This window comes from Vipera berus (genome assembly GCF_964194415.1).
Source record: "Vipera berus genome assembly, chromosome: 7".
Taxonomy (NCBI): domain Eukaryota; kingdom Metazoa; phylum Chordata; class Lepidosauria; order Squamata; family Viperidae; genus Vipera; species Vipera berus.
Window position 1 is genome coordinate 32,434,329 of NC_138209.1, and position 16,868 is coordinate 32,451,196.

Genomic DNA, 16,868 nt, shown 5'->3' on the forward strand with positions numbered 1-16,868 from the left:
AAAATTTGTCTCATTGGACCAAGCTTACCTATTCACTGCATCTGATTCATACTATTCTGCCCAATTGTCAACCTAGGAAACCCCTTAGAGTTTTTAATGAGATAATTTCTCTGATATTTAAAGGCCAATATGAAATAAATCTATTGATCCAAACATGTTAAAATTACACAGCCACATATTATGTGCCAATTAGATGGCTGATACTATATTTCAGGATACATTATTTTACAAGAAATTCTGCCTGTTTTCACTATCATTTATCAGAAGGTTCTATCTCCAGTTTTGGACAATGATGAATATTCTCACAAATTCATATTGAAAAATTAATATTCCCTTGCTTTTAAGCTAAAATATAAGGAAATATATTAATTTTCTTAAATATGAATCTGTAAGAATGTTTAATATTTGGCATTGAACCTTACTGGAAGGATTTTTCTAAGTAACATTATCACATTTGCATCATTTATTCTCAAAGGTTTTTTATGCTTCATTTATAAGTAGGTGCATTAAACTGTATTTTCCTTTTTGTTTTTAATACAACTGTTTGAATTTTCATTGACCGTATTTAAATTGTGGTGGTTTTTCTGCTTAAACTTTACTTTTTTATTTAAAAAATAATAATTTTACACTTAAAGAAAAAAAAACTGACAGAGAAAAAGGCAAAAAGTGAATATAATTCTGAATCCTTGCAAGAAATGCACTGGGTCTATGAATATTGGGGCTTATTTGGAAAAATTCTGAAATATAGTTGATTTATACTTTTTCTATTGTAGTTTACTGCTCATAGTTTTTTTTTGCAAAGTTACATCATAACTGGTATAACAACTTGAAATCATTTTTCCTATATCACTGCATCTGGATAAAGCTTTTACTTTCCATTGCTTTCTCTCATGTATGAAATACAGGTTTTTTGGCTTTCATTCATACCTCTTGATATTTCTTTTGTGGAAAAAAAATCTATTCCAAATTTTCTTAAATGAACCCACTCCTTGGATTTACTGTTCTGCCAATTCTTATGTGGCCTTGCTCAAATGAATAGTACCTAGCCAAATTTTATAGTGGCAGACATTTTATTTTGCATGGAAGCACATATGTAAGACAGCATGGACATAGTCATGATAGTTTTTCAGACAGTGATTTTGACATAGATTAGCTAAATTAAGATTCCTACAAAGAAACCCTAGAACTACTTCTGGTAGGAACAGTTATGGAAGACAGGTGATGAAATCTGACTTCAGTTATATAAGTAGTATTTTGCCAATAACAATAATCACATAATCCCAGAATAAACATCAAACCCAGGCACATCAGGTTGGCAAATTGCAGAAAAGCGAGTTTAACCGTTGATGCAAAAACATTAATCCACTAACTTTATCTATCACAGTTCCCTATATATAAAATGCTCATTCTTTCCATCCAGTTTTTTTCTCTCTCAGTGGTATAGACTATCAAAGTAAAAACACATTTTTACAGCTAATTACTAAGACTAATTAGACCAGACATGTCAAACACAAGGCCCGGGGCCCAGATCTGGCCCATGAAGTGGTTTCATGCGGCCCGCAAAGCCTTCCTGGAAACAGTGAGGGAACGGCCCCCACTGCCTTGGCCCTGACCCAGAGACCATCCTCCTGCCAGAAACCCTCAGATCTGTCCCACTCCTGCCCAGGCCCCCATAGGCACACTTGATGCAAACAATGTAGAGCTGGCCATGCCCACACAGTAGGCCATATGCACTTTAGCCACGCCCACCCAGGCCACACCCGGCCCCCTGAGGGCAACCACAATGCTGATGCAGTCCTCAATGAAATTGAGTTTGACACCCCTGAATTAGACAATTTGCTTAATTAATAGTCATAATAATCATTTCAAGTCGGTCATTTTTTTCCTAGTATTAAGATAGTTTTATAAAAGGAGAAATACTAAGAAAGAACTTTTGTCAATACTCAGTAGGAAAAGCATTTGCCTTTTCTTTAATGATTAATAGATAATGTCCCAGGTTGAGCCTGACAGGCAAGTTAAGTACTGTACTTATAACGCAGATTCAGTGCATGCTCCTAAACAGGATTAGCATGGGCAGCACCACCTCAAAGCACTGAATATCTGCAAAATCTTATTTCATTCCACAGGTCTCTGATTTAGGATTATAGTGCAAAAGAAATTCTAATTCTTTTGTTCCTCAAAGAGTGCCACCATTGTTTTCAATACAATATCTGTTAAAGGGTTCATTTACATAACATTTCCCAGTTTGTTTATTCTAGGCTAAAGATAGATTACTGGCAATTTGTGTGGTGGGAAAGAAAACTGGAATCTCTAAACTTGGAGGGTGTAAAAGAACTTACCTACTAACATCAATGAAAACTTCAGTGTTAATTTAAAGCATTCATTTCATTGCTTCATACTGAACTGCGTAAAAGTCTTTCCCAGTTTGGTACTTTCTGATGTGTGGAAACAATTTCCAGACTCTTCCAATAGAACTTGTCTTACATTACCTGGGAATTTAGTGTTAGTCCAAACATTGTAGAAGGGCATTCTGTTGTCGAAGACTGCACTGCACCATTCAAAATTAAGTGGTGTGAAATCTATGGCATTTTTGATGTCAGTGAGTTGTAACTCTTAGCATGGTCGATGGTGGGAATTTATATAGTTTGATGATAACTAGAGGCCATAGTACTCTACTTCCAAAATACTGAACTGGATAATCACTACAGATTTTTTCATTTGATCTGAACTCAAACAAATTATACAGAATTCCAGATCATGTAGAAAAACTTGTAACACTTCTTTTATAATATCCACTACAGTCACAGATATCAGAGTCAGGATGATCTACCATGATGATCTACTTACGATTTATGACGTGTATGAAAAACATACAAGGCAGGAAACAAAAACAAATTTAAATTTAAAAGAAGATGGCAAAAACATGACAATGACCTTTATGGAGCATTCTGTAATATGTATCTTTGGAAATCAAGGCTTTAGCTTCCAATAAATCTATTGATCTGGTTGAAGGAATGTTTTCATTGTGGAGTAATCAAGTAAACAGCAACATTCAAACAGTATGGATTGTCTGAATTGATGAGCAATACAAGGAAGAAAAGAGGTGGATGTAGATTTTTTTTTCTATAAATGTATAAAATCTTTAAGGAAAACTCTCACGGTCTATATAAACCATATAGACCTAGAATCTTTTTTATAATGTAGGAAAAGCTTGTTACAGTAGTAATAAGACATTACACCTTATATTTGATTTGCTTTTTCCTACTTGTTAGCTTCAAAACTTTGTCCTTTGAAACAGATGTGTTTCACATTAGGAGTCCGTTTAAATATTTGGAAATACGCCAGTATTAACTAAGATTTGGTTAGCCCTGGGGAGTGTGTGTTTGTATATGTGGGTATTTTCTGCAAGAGTTTGTGTTAGTTGTGCAACATCCTGCTACTCTGAAAAAAAGGCAGAAAAAGTGCTGAGTAATGCTGAAACTAGTTCATATGGCTGATGCAAACCTGTGGAATTTGCATCATCATTCAGCAAAGCTAACTTGCTATGACAAGGAAGCTTAAACACAATATCATACTGAAGTGGAGCTGGCTTCCAATGACAGAACAGCACCAAAGCTGAGGCGAAAGGCAGGTGTTTTTCAGTAGCACTTTGATATCACTGAAAAGTTAAGACACCTGAGGAGCTTTGTACCTGTTGGCACAAGCAGTTTTAGAGGCAGAAAGGGAGTTTGTGCAATAGCTGTTAGCTAGGAAAAGACGAAGAGAAGAAAAAAGAAGAGAGAAGGTTTTTGTTTCAATCTTTGTTAATTGGGTGAGCTGCTCTAAAGCATGTTTAGGAAGTCTCCGGTCTCGTCATTTTCCAATGGACAACCTAAGTTGCCTTCAACATATGACATCAAGGTAGAGCCAGGGGACAAAGTGGTGCTGAAGAAGAAAATAACTTTCCTGAGAGGAGTATCCATTATAATTGGCACTATAATTGGAGCAGGAATCTTCATATCTCCAAAAGGAATTCTGGAGCACACTGGCACTGTGGGAATGTCCTTGATTGTCTGGACTGTCTGTGGCATTCTTTCACTCTTTGGTAAGTTTTGAAAGTTGTTTTTATTGATCCTTGGGTTGGCTAGCTGTACTGGTGATGCTATCTATATGTCTCTCTGTCCATCTATCTACCCACACAGACACACACACACAGACACACACAAAGCCTGAAGATCAATAGTTTGGTTAACGTGTCTTCTGTACTGAATGGATTTCAATGTTTGCTTTTTTAAATACATGAGGCTCCCCAAAATAGAGAAAGAAAGGAGTTTCCTCAATCATAAAATTTGTTATTTGTGTTGTTTCTGTACACACTCTAAAAACAAGTTGCAGCAGGCTTGAAGTGTTCCAACTGGGAGAGGATCTTCTCAGTCTAGAAAACCTGCAGAAAATAAAATATACCTAGCTCAATGTTGTAGGAAGATAATTATTAATGGAGTAAATTTTAGCTGACGTATTTGCTGGTCTCCAATATATAGTAATACAGACTTAAATTACTTTTTTTTTTAAAAAATAAGACTAAAGTCTTGTTTAATTGTAGATGGAATTGTCGATGCTGAACAGGAGTTACTTACTTCTAATCCTAATTGATAGGAAACATTATTTGGTGAAAGTAAAAATCTAGTACATGTTCAGAAGCAGTCTTGTAATGTGTACAAGCATTACAGCAGTTTACGTCACAGCAGCTGGCAGCTGCTGTGACTTAAAGTTCTAGAGTTTTTAAATTTAAACTTTAGTAGCAATCCTATGCATTTTCATTATTGAACAATGTAAATTTCTTCTCAGCAGTTCTAAATCTGAATGCAGTTTTGAGGAGTAGCATTAATAATCTGCCTGACAATTTTGCAATGTACAAAATGGCATTGCTTAAAGATTCTGAGTTTCTCTAAATGTTAATAATTATATTGGGAGTACAATATATCATTGATATTAGACTTATTTCTCATTCTTAAACTGTCCAAACAATGAATTCATTGACCGCATAATCCATATGACTAGAGTAACTATTATAGTCCGTACTACTTTTTTCTAGCATTAGGAACAGTGGATAAACTAGACTGAGTACAGTATCAAAATCCACTCAAGAAGTGGAATGCATGTTGCTCTCTGTCAATATATTCTGCATGTTAAAGAGCAAAGGTGAGGCTTAATCCACCCTTGAACAACTTGTTTTAAATATATAAACTGAATCAGAAGTAGGATGTAGAATTGACACACCAAGAATAATTTATGGTTGCTTCCTTCAATCTAGTGCTTCCTGGATATCTGGATTTCAGATTTCCAGAATTCTTAGATATGTTTATCAAACATTGTAGGAACTGAAAATATGGAAAACAGCCAGGATGAGGAAGCTGATATTGATTTTCCCTGCAGTTCTTATAAATTCCAGGTGTCTTATTCTATAATGTTCAGGTAGCGTGACTGGTTCAGGAAGGAACAATACAAATGATCAAGATGATAAGATGATCAAAGACCTGGAGACTAAAACATACGAAGAATGGCTGCAGGATTTGGGATTGGCTAGTCTAAAGAAAAGAAGAAATAGGGGAGACATGATAGCAGTATTTCAGTATTTGAGAGGCTGCTACATGGAAGAGGGTGTCACTTTATTCACCAAAGCACCAGAGGGAAGGATGAGAAACAATGGTTGGAATCTGATCAAAGAGAGAAGCAACCTAGAATTAAGAAGAAACTTCCTGACAGTGAGGACAATTAACGAGTGGAACAGCTTGCTTCCAGAAATTGTGGGCACTCCATCACTGGAGATTTTTAAAGAAGAGGCTAGACAGTCACTTGTCTGATATGGTATAGGTTCTCCTGCTTAAGTGGGGGGCTGGACTAGAAGACCTCCAAAGTCCCTTCCAGCTCTATTCTACTGTAAATAGTACAGTCCATTATTTTTGCAGTGCCCATATTGGTTAACCAATACAGACAATGCAAGGATTATCCATAAAGTACATCCATATTCTGAACTTCTTACAATGATATTATTTCACTTATGCTGCTTATTTTTATTATGGAATAACTAAAGGATCAGAAATCATTTTTATTCTTCTGAAATTTGCAACGCACAAATGTTTTCTGATAAATTCACCGAGAATGAGTTCAGCAGTAAATCCTTCCTGTTACTATTCAGTATGATTAACACTGCCTCCAAACTATTCCACTTTCCATTTTTGTTCCTTGGAGTTGAAAGAATTAAAATTTTAAATTAAACCAAATTAATCCATTAATCCAATTAGGCCTGTTGAAAAGTAATATGAAGATAGTTCTGAAGATGCTTATTTTAGAGAATTGAACATTTTTTTAGGAATCAGGCTAATGTTTATTTCAAATTATTGATATATTTCTCTAGGTTTATCTTGAAATTTCTATTGAGAATGGTTTAGAGAAGAGGCCAAGAGATGTAGTGAGTTGATTAAATTTTAAAAAAACCTATGTAGTTTAGATTTTATTCATTTATTTCTTACCTTTGTGGACCAGCACAAGATGGGGCAGATGCAGGATCCTCCGCTCTATTTCCACAACAAAACTTCTGAAAGTGGAAATTACTGTTCCAAAATGAAGTATGATAGAATGATGTTTGAATAGAAAAATACAAGAGTGAGAAGGCTAAAACACTAAAATATGTCCATATGAATAGCCAGCGAATTCTGCAAAGATTTTAGAATGGTTGTTGGTTATTAATAACCTTTCCAGTGTAAAATGACAAATATTTATCCGAAAAGTGTTTTTACATTGTTCCTTCTATGGAAATATTTTGTATCCTCTATTGAAAAGTAGTGAAGGACAATTAAATGTATTAGATAGGTTTCTAATACATCAAATGGGCATGTATGGTGGTATCAAAAGGTATGCATAATTTCTAAATATTCTGACACGGCATAATTATAATAATGAATTGGAGCCATATCAAAAGAAATCTTTGACACATAAAAAATCTTGGCATTGACAAAATTGACATTTGTCAGTTGCAAAAAATACATAATAGTTGGCATGGATTGGCACATATTCTATGCAAATATGTTATGACATCCTAGGTTCTTGGGAAGAACTTGATGTGTATGAAGGGCAGCACAGCTAAAGAACTAGCAGCTATGACTTCACATTGTGAATAGATAACAATTTATTATTCGCAATGATTGATATAATATGTATTGAAAAAAGGAAAGTCTTGTTAATTGATATTGCTATACAGGGGATGCTAGGTTTGAAGAAAAGTAATAAAAAATTGTGAAATACTGAGACTTGCAGACTGAAGTTCATAACTTATGGAAGAAAACAAAACCTCCACTGTTATACAGGTAGTCCTTAATAACTTTTAACCTTTTGTTTAGTGACCATTCAAAGGTATAAAAGCACTGAAAAAAATGATCTATGACTAGTTTTCACACTTACCACTGTTGTAGCATCTCTATGATCGCATGATCAAAATTTGGCCACTTGGCAACTGGCATGCATTTATGACAGTTGCACTGTCCTGGGGTCATGTGATCACCATTTGTCACATTTCCAGCTGGCTTCCAATAAGCAAAGTCAATGGGGGAAGCAAAATTCACTTAACAACTGCATGATTTACTTGACAACTGCAGTGATTCGGTTTAAGAACTGTGATAAAAAAGGTCATAAAATAGGACACAATTCATATAATAATTGTCTTGCTTAGGAATGGAAATGTTGGGCTCACTGTGGTCAGAAATTGAAGACTACCTGTATCAATTGTGACTGGAGCTCATGGATAAATACTTAAAGCAGGGGTCCCCAACCTGTGGGCTGTGGCCCGATGGCCATGGCCTGTTGGCCACATGGCCATGGGATAAGCTGCCAGTCTCTCTCTCTCTCTCTGTGGATACCCCCTCACTTGCACTAGTGCCATGGCTGCAGAGTGCAAAAACAGGATGCTGTGCCACAGGGTGCAAAAACAGGCTGCTGCTACCCCTCGGGGCACAAAAATGGGTTGCCACTATGCCATAGGGTGCAGAAATGGGCCGCTGCCATGCTGCAAGGTGAAAAAATGGACACCGCTACACAGTGGGCACAGAAATGGGCCACAGGGTGCAAAAATGGGGCACCGCCATGGAATGGGGCATGAAAATGGCCACCACCACACCGCAGGGAGTAGAAACAAGGTGGTACAGCATGGAAGAACAGGGTAGGGCTAGCGAGTATCATGCAGGTGCTAACTCCTCCCCGTTTGTGGCACATGCATGCTCATGGCCCCGTGTGCATGTGTGTAAACATATGCATGTAAAATGCTTCCCCCTCCCTTTTCCTCCGGTCCACCAGCTGACAAAGGTTGGTGACCTCTGACTTAGAGGACGGGGAAAATCACAAAATAGAAATAGAATGACAATGTCAAAAAAAACCAAAAACCAAAAACAAAGATAGTACCAATAGTAATAGGTCCTTTGAGTGAAATTCCAAGATATCTGGATTCTATTTGAATGCCATCAGCATTGACCAAATGACCATCAGTCAATTGCAAAAGATAGCTGTGCTTGGAACAGCTTACATTCCGTGACAATACCTTTAGTATTATTAAAAAAAATATCTCCCTATCCCAGGTCCTTGGGAAGGACTTGATAAGTGGACAATGATTTGAAATGCAGTCTAAATATCTGGGTGACTTTGAAGCCAACCATAATAATTTTAAAAATCAGGATGCCTACAGCAAGCCATTCTTTGAAAAATAACAGGATTCTATCTTAAGGCTTTCCAACTCTGAAATTCTTGGAAAGGAACTTCAATTGCAACCCCTTGTATTACTGTATATCTAATGCCTTTTCTTCTATTGCAGAGAAGAAAAAACAGTAGCTCAACTTCATGCGGGACTTGCATTTGTATCACTATGGATATAATCTGCTACAATCATATCCATAAATTGGCTCCCAATATGATAAGAGCCTATTTTAGTCCTTATTTTCCAGACTTTCATTTGTGACACTATGATTTTTTGCATTGGCAGAAGTTTAGTTTTCCTTTTTAAAAAATATTTTCCTGTATGCTCGCCTGAACTGAACTTGAGTTAATGACTGATAGTTTTCTGGGGGGAAAAGAAATGTAAATAAATGACATTTTATCCAGTGCTTTTTTTGTAAAAGAAAAAGGTGCCGGAACTCACACATGTCATACAACCCGCCTTGCCTACCCTACAAGGTTCCATCCAAAAAAGGTGCCGGAACTCCGTTCTGAGCGTCCTATGAGAAAAAAAGCCCTGATTTTATCACATGAGTAATCCAGATACCAGTGAGATATAAATCTGCTTATTGATAACAAATGAACATCTGTCCTCTGATTATGAAAATTTTTGATAAACCTTGCCAAAACAGTTAAGTTTGTTTTTGTTATAGGTGCTCTCTGCTACGCAGAACTAGGCACAAGTATTAAGAAATCTGGTGGTCATTACACATATATTCTTGAAGCCTTCGGCCCACTACCTGCCTTTGTAAGAGTCTGGGTAGAACTACTCATCATACGGTAAATAAACATACCTTTTTTGCTGTCATTTTACTCCTTGTGCTTTGAAAATCAAAGAACAATTATAAATATGATAATAATTGCCACAATGTATTGGTTTTTCTTTCTTAAGTTTTCCTTTGTTTGCTTGCTTTCCAAGATTTTATATATCTAAGTATCTGATGTACTTTTATAAACAAATATAAGCTATAGAAAATTTAGTTTATTATGATCAGTTATCAGAAAGTACACACACAACTACAAGGGCAGTACAAGGAGCATGGTTAACACCGATGCCTCGTTGGCTGAGGAGCTGAATATCTTTTTTGCTCACTATGAGGTAAAAAGACCAGATCCCGTAGCCTCTGCTGGCCAGCCTTCTGATTTTCAGCAACTCACCCTATCTGAAGACCAAGTGAGAACTGTATTGAAGGCTGTGAATCCCAGCAAAGCTGCAGACCCAGATGGGGTGCTGGGGATAGTGGTTAAGAATCGTGCTGACCAATTAGCAGGGGTCCTGACAAGGATTTTTAACATCTCCTTGCAAACAGCATATGTACCATCATGCTTGAAAGCAGCTACCATTGTCCCAGTCCCCAAGAAAACTGCAGTTGAGTGCCTGAATGATTACAGACCTGTTGCATTAACGTCTGTAGTCATGAATTGCTTCAAAAGACTGTTTCTCCAACATCTCAGGATATGCCTCCCACTGGATTTCGATAAACATCAATTTGCCTACAGGGGGAACAGGTCGATAGATGATGCCATAGCTACTGCTTTACACTCTGTAGCAATTCATCTTGAAAAACCTGGAAACTATGTCAGGATGCTTTTTGTTGATTATAGCTTGGCTTTCAACACCATTTTGCCAAGCACTCTCATCGAGAAGCTGACTGACTTGAATTTTTCCCCCTCCATCTGCAATTGGATCCAAGACTTTCTTAGGGACTGGTTACAAACAGTGAGGGTCTGGTCTGCTTTGTCCACCCCCCTGAAGCTTTGCACCGGCTCACCACAGGGCTGCGTGCTTAGCCCCTACCTGTACTCTTTGTACACATATGACTGTATATCATCTGACCCATCTTCTGCGATAATTAAGTTTGCAGATGATACTACCATGGTGGGTCTTATTACAGGTGGGGATGAGACAGCATACAGGGTGGAGGTACAAAAACTATCCATATGGTGTTGTAACAACAACTTGCACCCAAACATAGGCAAGACAAAAGAGATAGTACTAGACTTCCGGAGGAAAAAGGAGGAACCTGCCCCACTTTACATCGGGGAGGTCTGTGTGGAGAGAGTTTCCTCCTTTAAATTTCTGGGAGTCTACCTCTGTGAAGATCTTACCAGGAAAGTTAATACAACCCAGGGGGCCAGAAAGGCCCAACAGAGACTTCAGTTTTCTCAGGGTCTTGCAGAAGAACAGGGTAGAGCAATGGCTTATGACCCTCTTTTACCGGTCTACTATAGAGAGCATCCTCTCGTATGGTATTGTGGTTTGGTATGCTGGTCTGAAAGCCACAGATAGGAAAGCATTACAGAGGGTGGTGAGCACAGTACAAGACATTGTGGGCTGTCCCCTGACACCACTGGATGACATTTCCAGTGCTCGCTGCCTTGGAAGAGTGAGGAAAATTCTCAGGGATGACTCTCACCCTGGACGGTATCTCTTTACTCTCCTACCATTGGGTAGGAGATATAGGAGTATAGCCAGCCGTACCAATAGGTTGAAGAACAGCTTTTATCCATGGGCTGTTAGGCTTTTGAATGGGAAATAATTTTATAAACTTTATGCATAATGGACTTGTGAGGTTGGTGCATTGTGCAATTAGCTCACATGGTGTAATAAGATGGAAAGTTTGTGTCACTGTAAGTTGGGGGTGGGGACGCGAAGGGAGGCTCAGCTAATCTCAATGTACACATGGCTGTACTTTGACAATAAAGGTTCATTCATTCACACACGTGATAAATATTCACATAAAATAAACTTCCACCCATAACTCACAAACTTAGTATACTTAAAAGAAATTAGAAAAGATGCTTTTTATCAAGAGACAGCAATATATTTCTCCTATATGGGCTTATAAGCTATTACACAAAATTTGGCAATATGTAGATATAGATATAAATGATATAGATATAAATGATGTAGTTTTTCCTGTAGCATACAAAATGAAAAAGGATTATATATTGATAACACTGTGAGTGGGGCAACAAAATATTTGCAATTATAAAATATACAATAATAGGATAGTATTGTAAAGGTTCAGTTTGCCATTCTAAAACAGCACATGCAGTTGGGACTTTCATTTACATTATATCCCAAACAGAATTAATGAAGACAAAGTGGAGCTAAAGTAAAAGCCTATCTCAATTTTGGCACTGGTGTATTAAATAACTAATATGCTGGCTTCTGAGAACAGTCAGTTCTATTCAGAACCTAATGATTTAGAACCAGTAACATATCCAATGAATGGTCGATTCATGTTCTTAATTTGTTGCTTAATTATTGGCTGTGCTACTCTCCAAACCAAAAGTCAACAGTATTTCAAGAACAATTCCATATGCTTAGAACTTAGTTTTCAAACGGAGGCTCCAAGAAAGCTGATATGGGCAATACAATGGGCCCCAAGCCCCAAAGGGTTAAATTCAAGTTTAGTCGATATTCAATGGTAGCAATCCAGAATGTTACCTTTACCTTCAGAAGACTTACTTAGACTCACAAAATAACATTGGTAACACAATTAGAAATATCAAAGATTGTCTTAGACATTTTGGATTGGATTAATTTCAAGTGCTGTACATTTGGGTACGATCCAAGGTAAGCTACATATGTAATTTGTGGTTATTTATTTATTTAGCATACGGCCTCTACAGAGGTTTTTATTTTTATATGTTTTACATTAATGTTCTGATTTTTCTGATAAAAATAAATTGGAAAGGTAGGCTATAGACTTCTGGAGATTAAGTGCAGGTAGTCCTCAACCTAGAACCAGTCGTTTGGCAAGCATTCAAAATTACAGTGATACTGAAAAAAGAGACTTATGATTGGTTCTCAAGCTTATGACTGTCACATGATCAAAATTTGGGTGCCTGGCAACTGGCATTTAGGAAGGTTTCAGCATTCTCGTGTGATGTGTCCACCATTTGCAACCTTCCCAGCCAACCTCTGACAAGCAAAGTAAATGGGGAAAGCTGAATTCACTTAACAATCATGTGATTCACTTCCCAATGGCAGTGATTCACTTAACAACCATGGCAAAAAAAATCAGGCAAGACTCACTCAACAGCTGCCTTGCTTAACAATAGAATTCCCAACCCTAATTCTGATAGTAAGTCGAGGGCTACCATACACCAAGTGATGGGATCTTATAGCTGGACAAATCAAGCACCAGCATTGATCTTATCATTGGGAAGAATTATATTGAGCAGATCATTTTGAGCTGCAGATATGTAAAAACAACAAAAACAACAACAACTTCTTGTTCCCTAGGAATTACCTATAGTAGGTGTTTCTTTTGTGTATTGGCACACAATCTGTCATTCCTGCTGCCTTAGATGTGATGGAGACACTAATTTACTACCATTGCGGAAGTAATAAAGTTTAATCTGACATTGAAGATGGCTTTGTTTGTGGAATGGGAAAAGGAATTCTGTTATTTTTTGAGGCATAAGCAGAAGATGACTTGACATGTTACCAGAAGAAGAGATGTTTGTCTGGATCCTTTCTGAACATATTGAAAAAAATTACCTGTAAAGACTTTTTAATACAATTCTCATTGTTTAATATGTTCTTTTTTCCCCCTTTGAAAGGGGGATACAAATGGTGCCAAATTGCTAATCAGTTTATGCATAGAAAGTTCAGTCTTTTGATTCATTTACTTAGTGTACATGTGACAGGTTCACAATCTGAAAGGATTTCATTTCTGTGAAACAAAAATGCTTTCTTACTTCCTTTTTCAGGTCTCACTCTAGATACCTCTTTTCTATTTATCTTATTGCTACATATACCCAATGTAATTCAGAAAGCAATAATGAATTTGGTCAGTCATTCAAAATGCTTAGTCACCATGAATGTTTTGATTTCTTGACTCTCCTGGCAACTTCTGGGAGTACTGCATGTATTAGCACTTGCTGACCCAAATCTGGGACTAAAGTAATGGAAAATCATTTTTAAATTATTACAGTTAGTATGCTTGTTCAAAACAATAACTATCACAAAAGAATTTTATCCTCTGCCAAAAGCACAACACACATAAAATATATTTCTAACTTCTGTTGTAAATTAATTAGTACTGTTCATGTATGTTAAGGCTAAAATTTAATAAAAGGTCTCAGCTTTCTAAAGATCCAACCAAAATATCTGCTAATGAGTAGTAAGATCCAGAGATTGTAAAATCAAAAACATTATCTACTAACATCAGACATCAGATCAGTGCGAATTAACTTTTAATTGGTCTAACCAGTTTTACTGTTTTGATATTTCACTTAAAAAAAACTTTAAAAAGAAGTACTGTACAAGGTTTATTACTTCTATTTTTATGGCTGCAATTTTACTTGTGGTAATGGTTGAGCTATCAAGTTATCATTCGGGATCTATTATGGATCTAAATGCATACTGGAAATTTGATATCCATATAATTTATTTGATACATATATTTAATATAGGCACAAAATCAGTGTTTTGGGCATTCCTTAGAAAAATAATTTCTTTCTTTTTCTTCCAGCCCTGCTGCCACAGCAGTAATCTCTCTGGCATTTGGACGCTACATGTTGGAACCATTTTTTATACAGTGTGAAATCCCTGAGCTTGCTATTAAACTCATTACAGCTGTAGGAATCAGTAAGTACTGAATTTTGATAGAAAAGGGATTAGGCAGATGATAAGTAACAGATAATTAAAACCAATTCTTTATTTAATGGTAGGATATGGAAATCAAGTATGTTTCAGAAAGTCTATTCTAGTTGACAATTTGAATCAGGTTGAAAAATTGGTTTGATTTGGGGTAGCCAAATTAATTTGAAAAACGTGTTTCTGTACCTGTTAAGAAACATTCAAATAATTTGATTGAAAGGTATTCAGTACAATTATTTGTTCTGATTTTCCAATTTGATTCATAGAATTAATTCAATCAAATCACTTTGGAATCAAATATCTGAAGTAAAGCTTTATTCAGCACTAGTTAATGGACTTAATATTTCATATTGCGAGAGTTACTATGATTGTATTTTATAAGAGGCAAATTAAAATATAAACTAATAGAATATAATGATATCTGGTAACTTCTATTGGATTTTTATAGATTATATTGAATGTTGAGGTTTGGGGGTTTGTTTTAAAAATAGAAGATAAGACATAACTATAAAAGGAAGGAATTCAAATAGGATTATTAGACCAGGTTTATAGTAGATACGTTGTTATTTTGGGTAACCCTAAAGGGACTTTTGCTGATGGAGAAAATTTTTAAAAATTGCTTATAAAGAATGAAGTGAGATATGGGATGAAGAGATAGTTGTATTTAAAGATATAACACAACATTAAAATTGTTTATACTTGCTAGGACAAAGGAGAAATTTCTCTTTTCTATTTACCTGTACCTTTTCTTTTTACCTTTACTTATTATAGCTTCCATTAGTTTTATATCTACATGTAGTTTTCAATAAAATTATAAAAATATTAATAATATCAGAATAAATCATTGGAAATTATTTGGAAGAACATTTTTAATATTAAGCAATATATGAGTAACTATGAGTAACTCTAAGAAGGCTGTTATAAAACTACACTCAACTAGACTCTGGGTTAAGGAGAAATGGGAAAGTCATTTTCTTTTTGCAGAAGTTTAAATGCAGTTTTGCAGAAGTAAAACACCAGTACCCATTGGATTAGGTATTTCAGTGAGATATATACGTAATCAGATAGCATATTACAAATTAAAGAAGGCAAAACATAACAAATTGAAGTTATAATATAAGGAAAAAGCTGGAACCCAAAATAGAATTCTCAAAATTTTAAGATGTTGAAAGTTGCAAAGTTGCAAAATATGTAAGTTAAGTTTTAGGTGTTAAGCGCTGGAATTTAATTTTTAATCTTGTAGTGTTTTAGGACTTGATTATAATACAGACCATCTCTGCCATTCTGGATACTGAGGTATGTCTCCTTTAGAGGCTCATATATTGGGCATTTGGGAGACAGACTTTTCTTGCTTTGCTCCCGGCTATGGAATGTATTCCTTCAGAGGTTGTATTTCCACCTTAGAAGACAGATAACGTGCATCATTTTGGTAGACCATTAAATGTTAATGATTGAAAACAGAAATATTAATGTGTCCAGGTCCTGTATAATTGGCATAATGTGCCAATAATGAAACCATAGATGTTGCCAATGGAATTTTTGCTATTAAAATGCAAAAAAATTGGTCGCTGGTGTTAAAAAATTAATGTATCAAAAATTATGACATCGTGCAAGATGATTCTAATTAGCCATGAAAATTAGTTCAGCTTGCATTTTATTATCCTTGAATTACAGCTTCCCCAATGTAGTGAACTTTGGTTTGAAAAATATATATACCATATTTCTTCCATTAAACAAAAACTTGTGAAAAAAAGTACTGGCTATATTTTATTTCATTTACTGTAATTCTGTTAAAATCTAAAGGCCTTATAAATGAAATTAAATTATAGAAAGATAACAGAACAATGAAGACGTTCTTCCAAGGGCTTTGATGGTATGGTAACAGAAGGAAATTCTATTATAATGAATGAACCTGTTATTATCAAAGTACAACATGTATACATTGAGATTGGCTGAGCCTCCCTTCATGCCCCCCCAACTCACAGTGACAACAAAGCCACCATCTTGCTATGCCATGTGAGCTAATTGCACAACACACCGGCCTTGGAAGTCAATCATACATAAAGTTATTTCCCGTTCAAGAGCCTAACAGCCCATGGATAAGCTGAAGCTGTTCTTCAGCCTGTTGGTACAGCTGGCTATACTCCCGTATCTCCTACCTGTATCTCCTGTATAAAAATCTGCATTATTTAGATAGAGATTTCATTATGATTGATTTAATAGAAAATATTTAAGATACACTGTAATGGAGGTATCAATGATGGTGGCAAACATTACAGAATAATTAAACATAAAAATATATAGCAGGAGGGTAAAGTTCTTCTGAAATTATGACATAAGCAATACCAGATAGAAATTACTAGAAATTGTTATCAAGGGGATCATATTATATACTGTGGGATCAAATTAGAATCAGATAAATAGCTGTTTCAGTTGGAGTCTTTTTTAGCAAGTCTTTTGAATGCTGACCACGCTGCTATCAAGAGAAGCACAGAAAGATAAATGGGATAAT

General features: G+C 35.9%; 1 protein-coding gene across 2 annotated transcripts in view; it reads left to right on the forward strand.

The window, feature by feature from the left end:
- Positions 1-3,557: 3,557 nt before the first annotated feature.
- The window catches only part of SLC7A11 (solute carrier family 7 member 11), a 76,910-nt gene continuing 63,599 nt past the window's right edge, over positions 3,558-16,868 (forward strand). For both annotated transcript variants that reach the window (XM_081333348.1, XM_081333349.1), the window contains exons 1-3: positions 3,558-4,084; positions 9,393-9,519; positions 14,229-14,344. In XM_081333348.1, the coding sequence (XP_081189474.1) occupies positions 3,829-4,084; positions 9,393-9,519; positions 14,229-14,344 (499 nt within the window). In that variant the 5' untranslated portion in view covers positions 3,558-3,828. The remainder of the gene's footprint in view (positions 4,085-9,392; positions 9,520-14,228; positions 14,345-16,868) is intronic.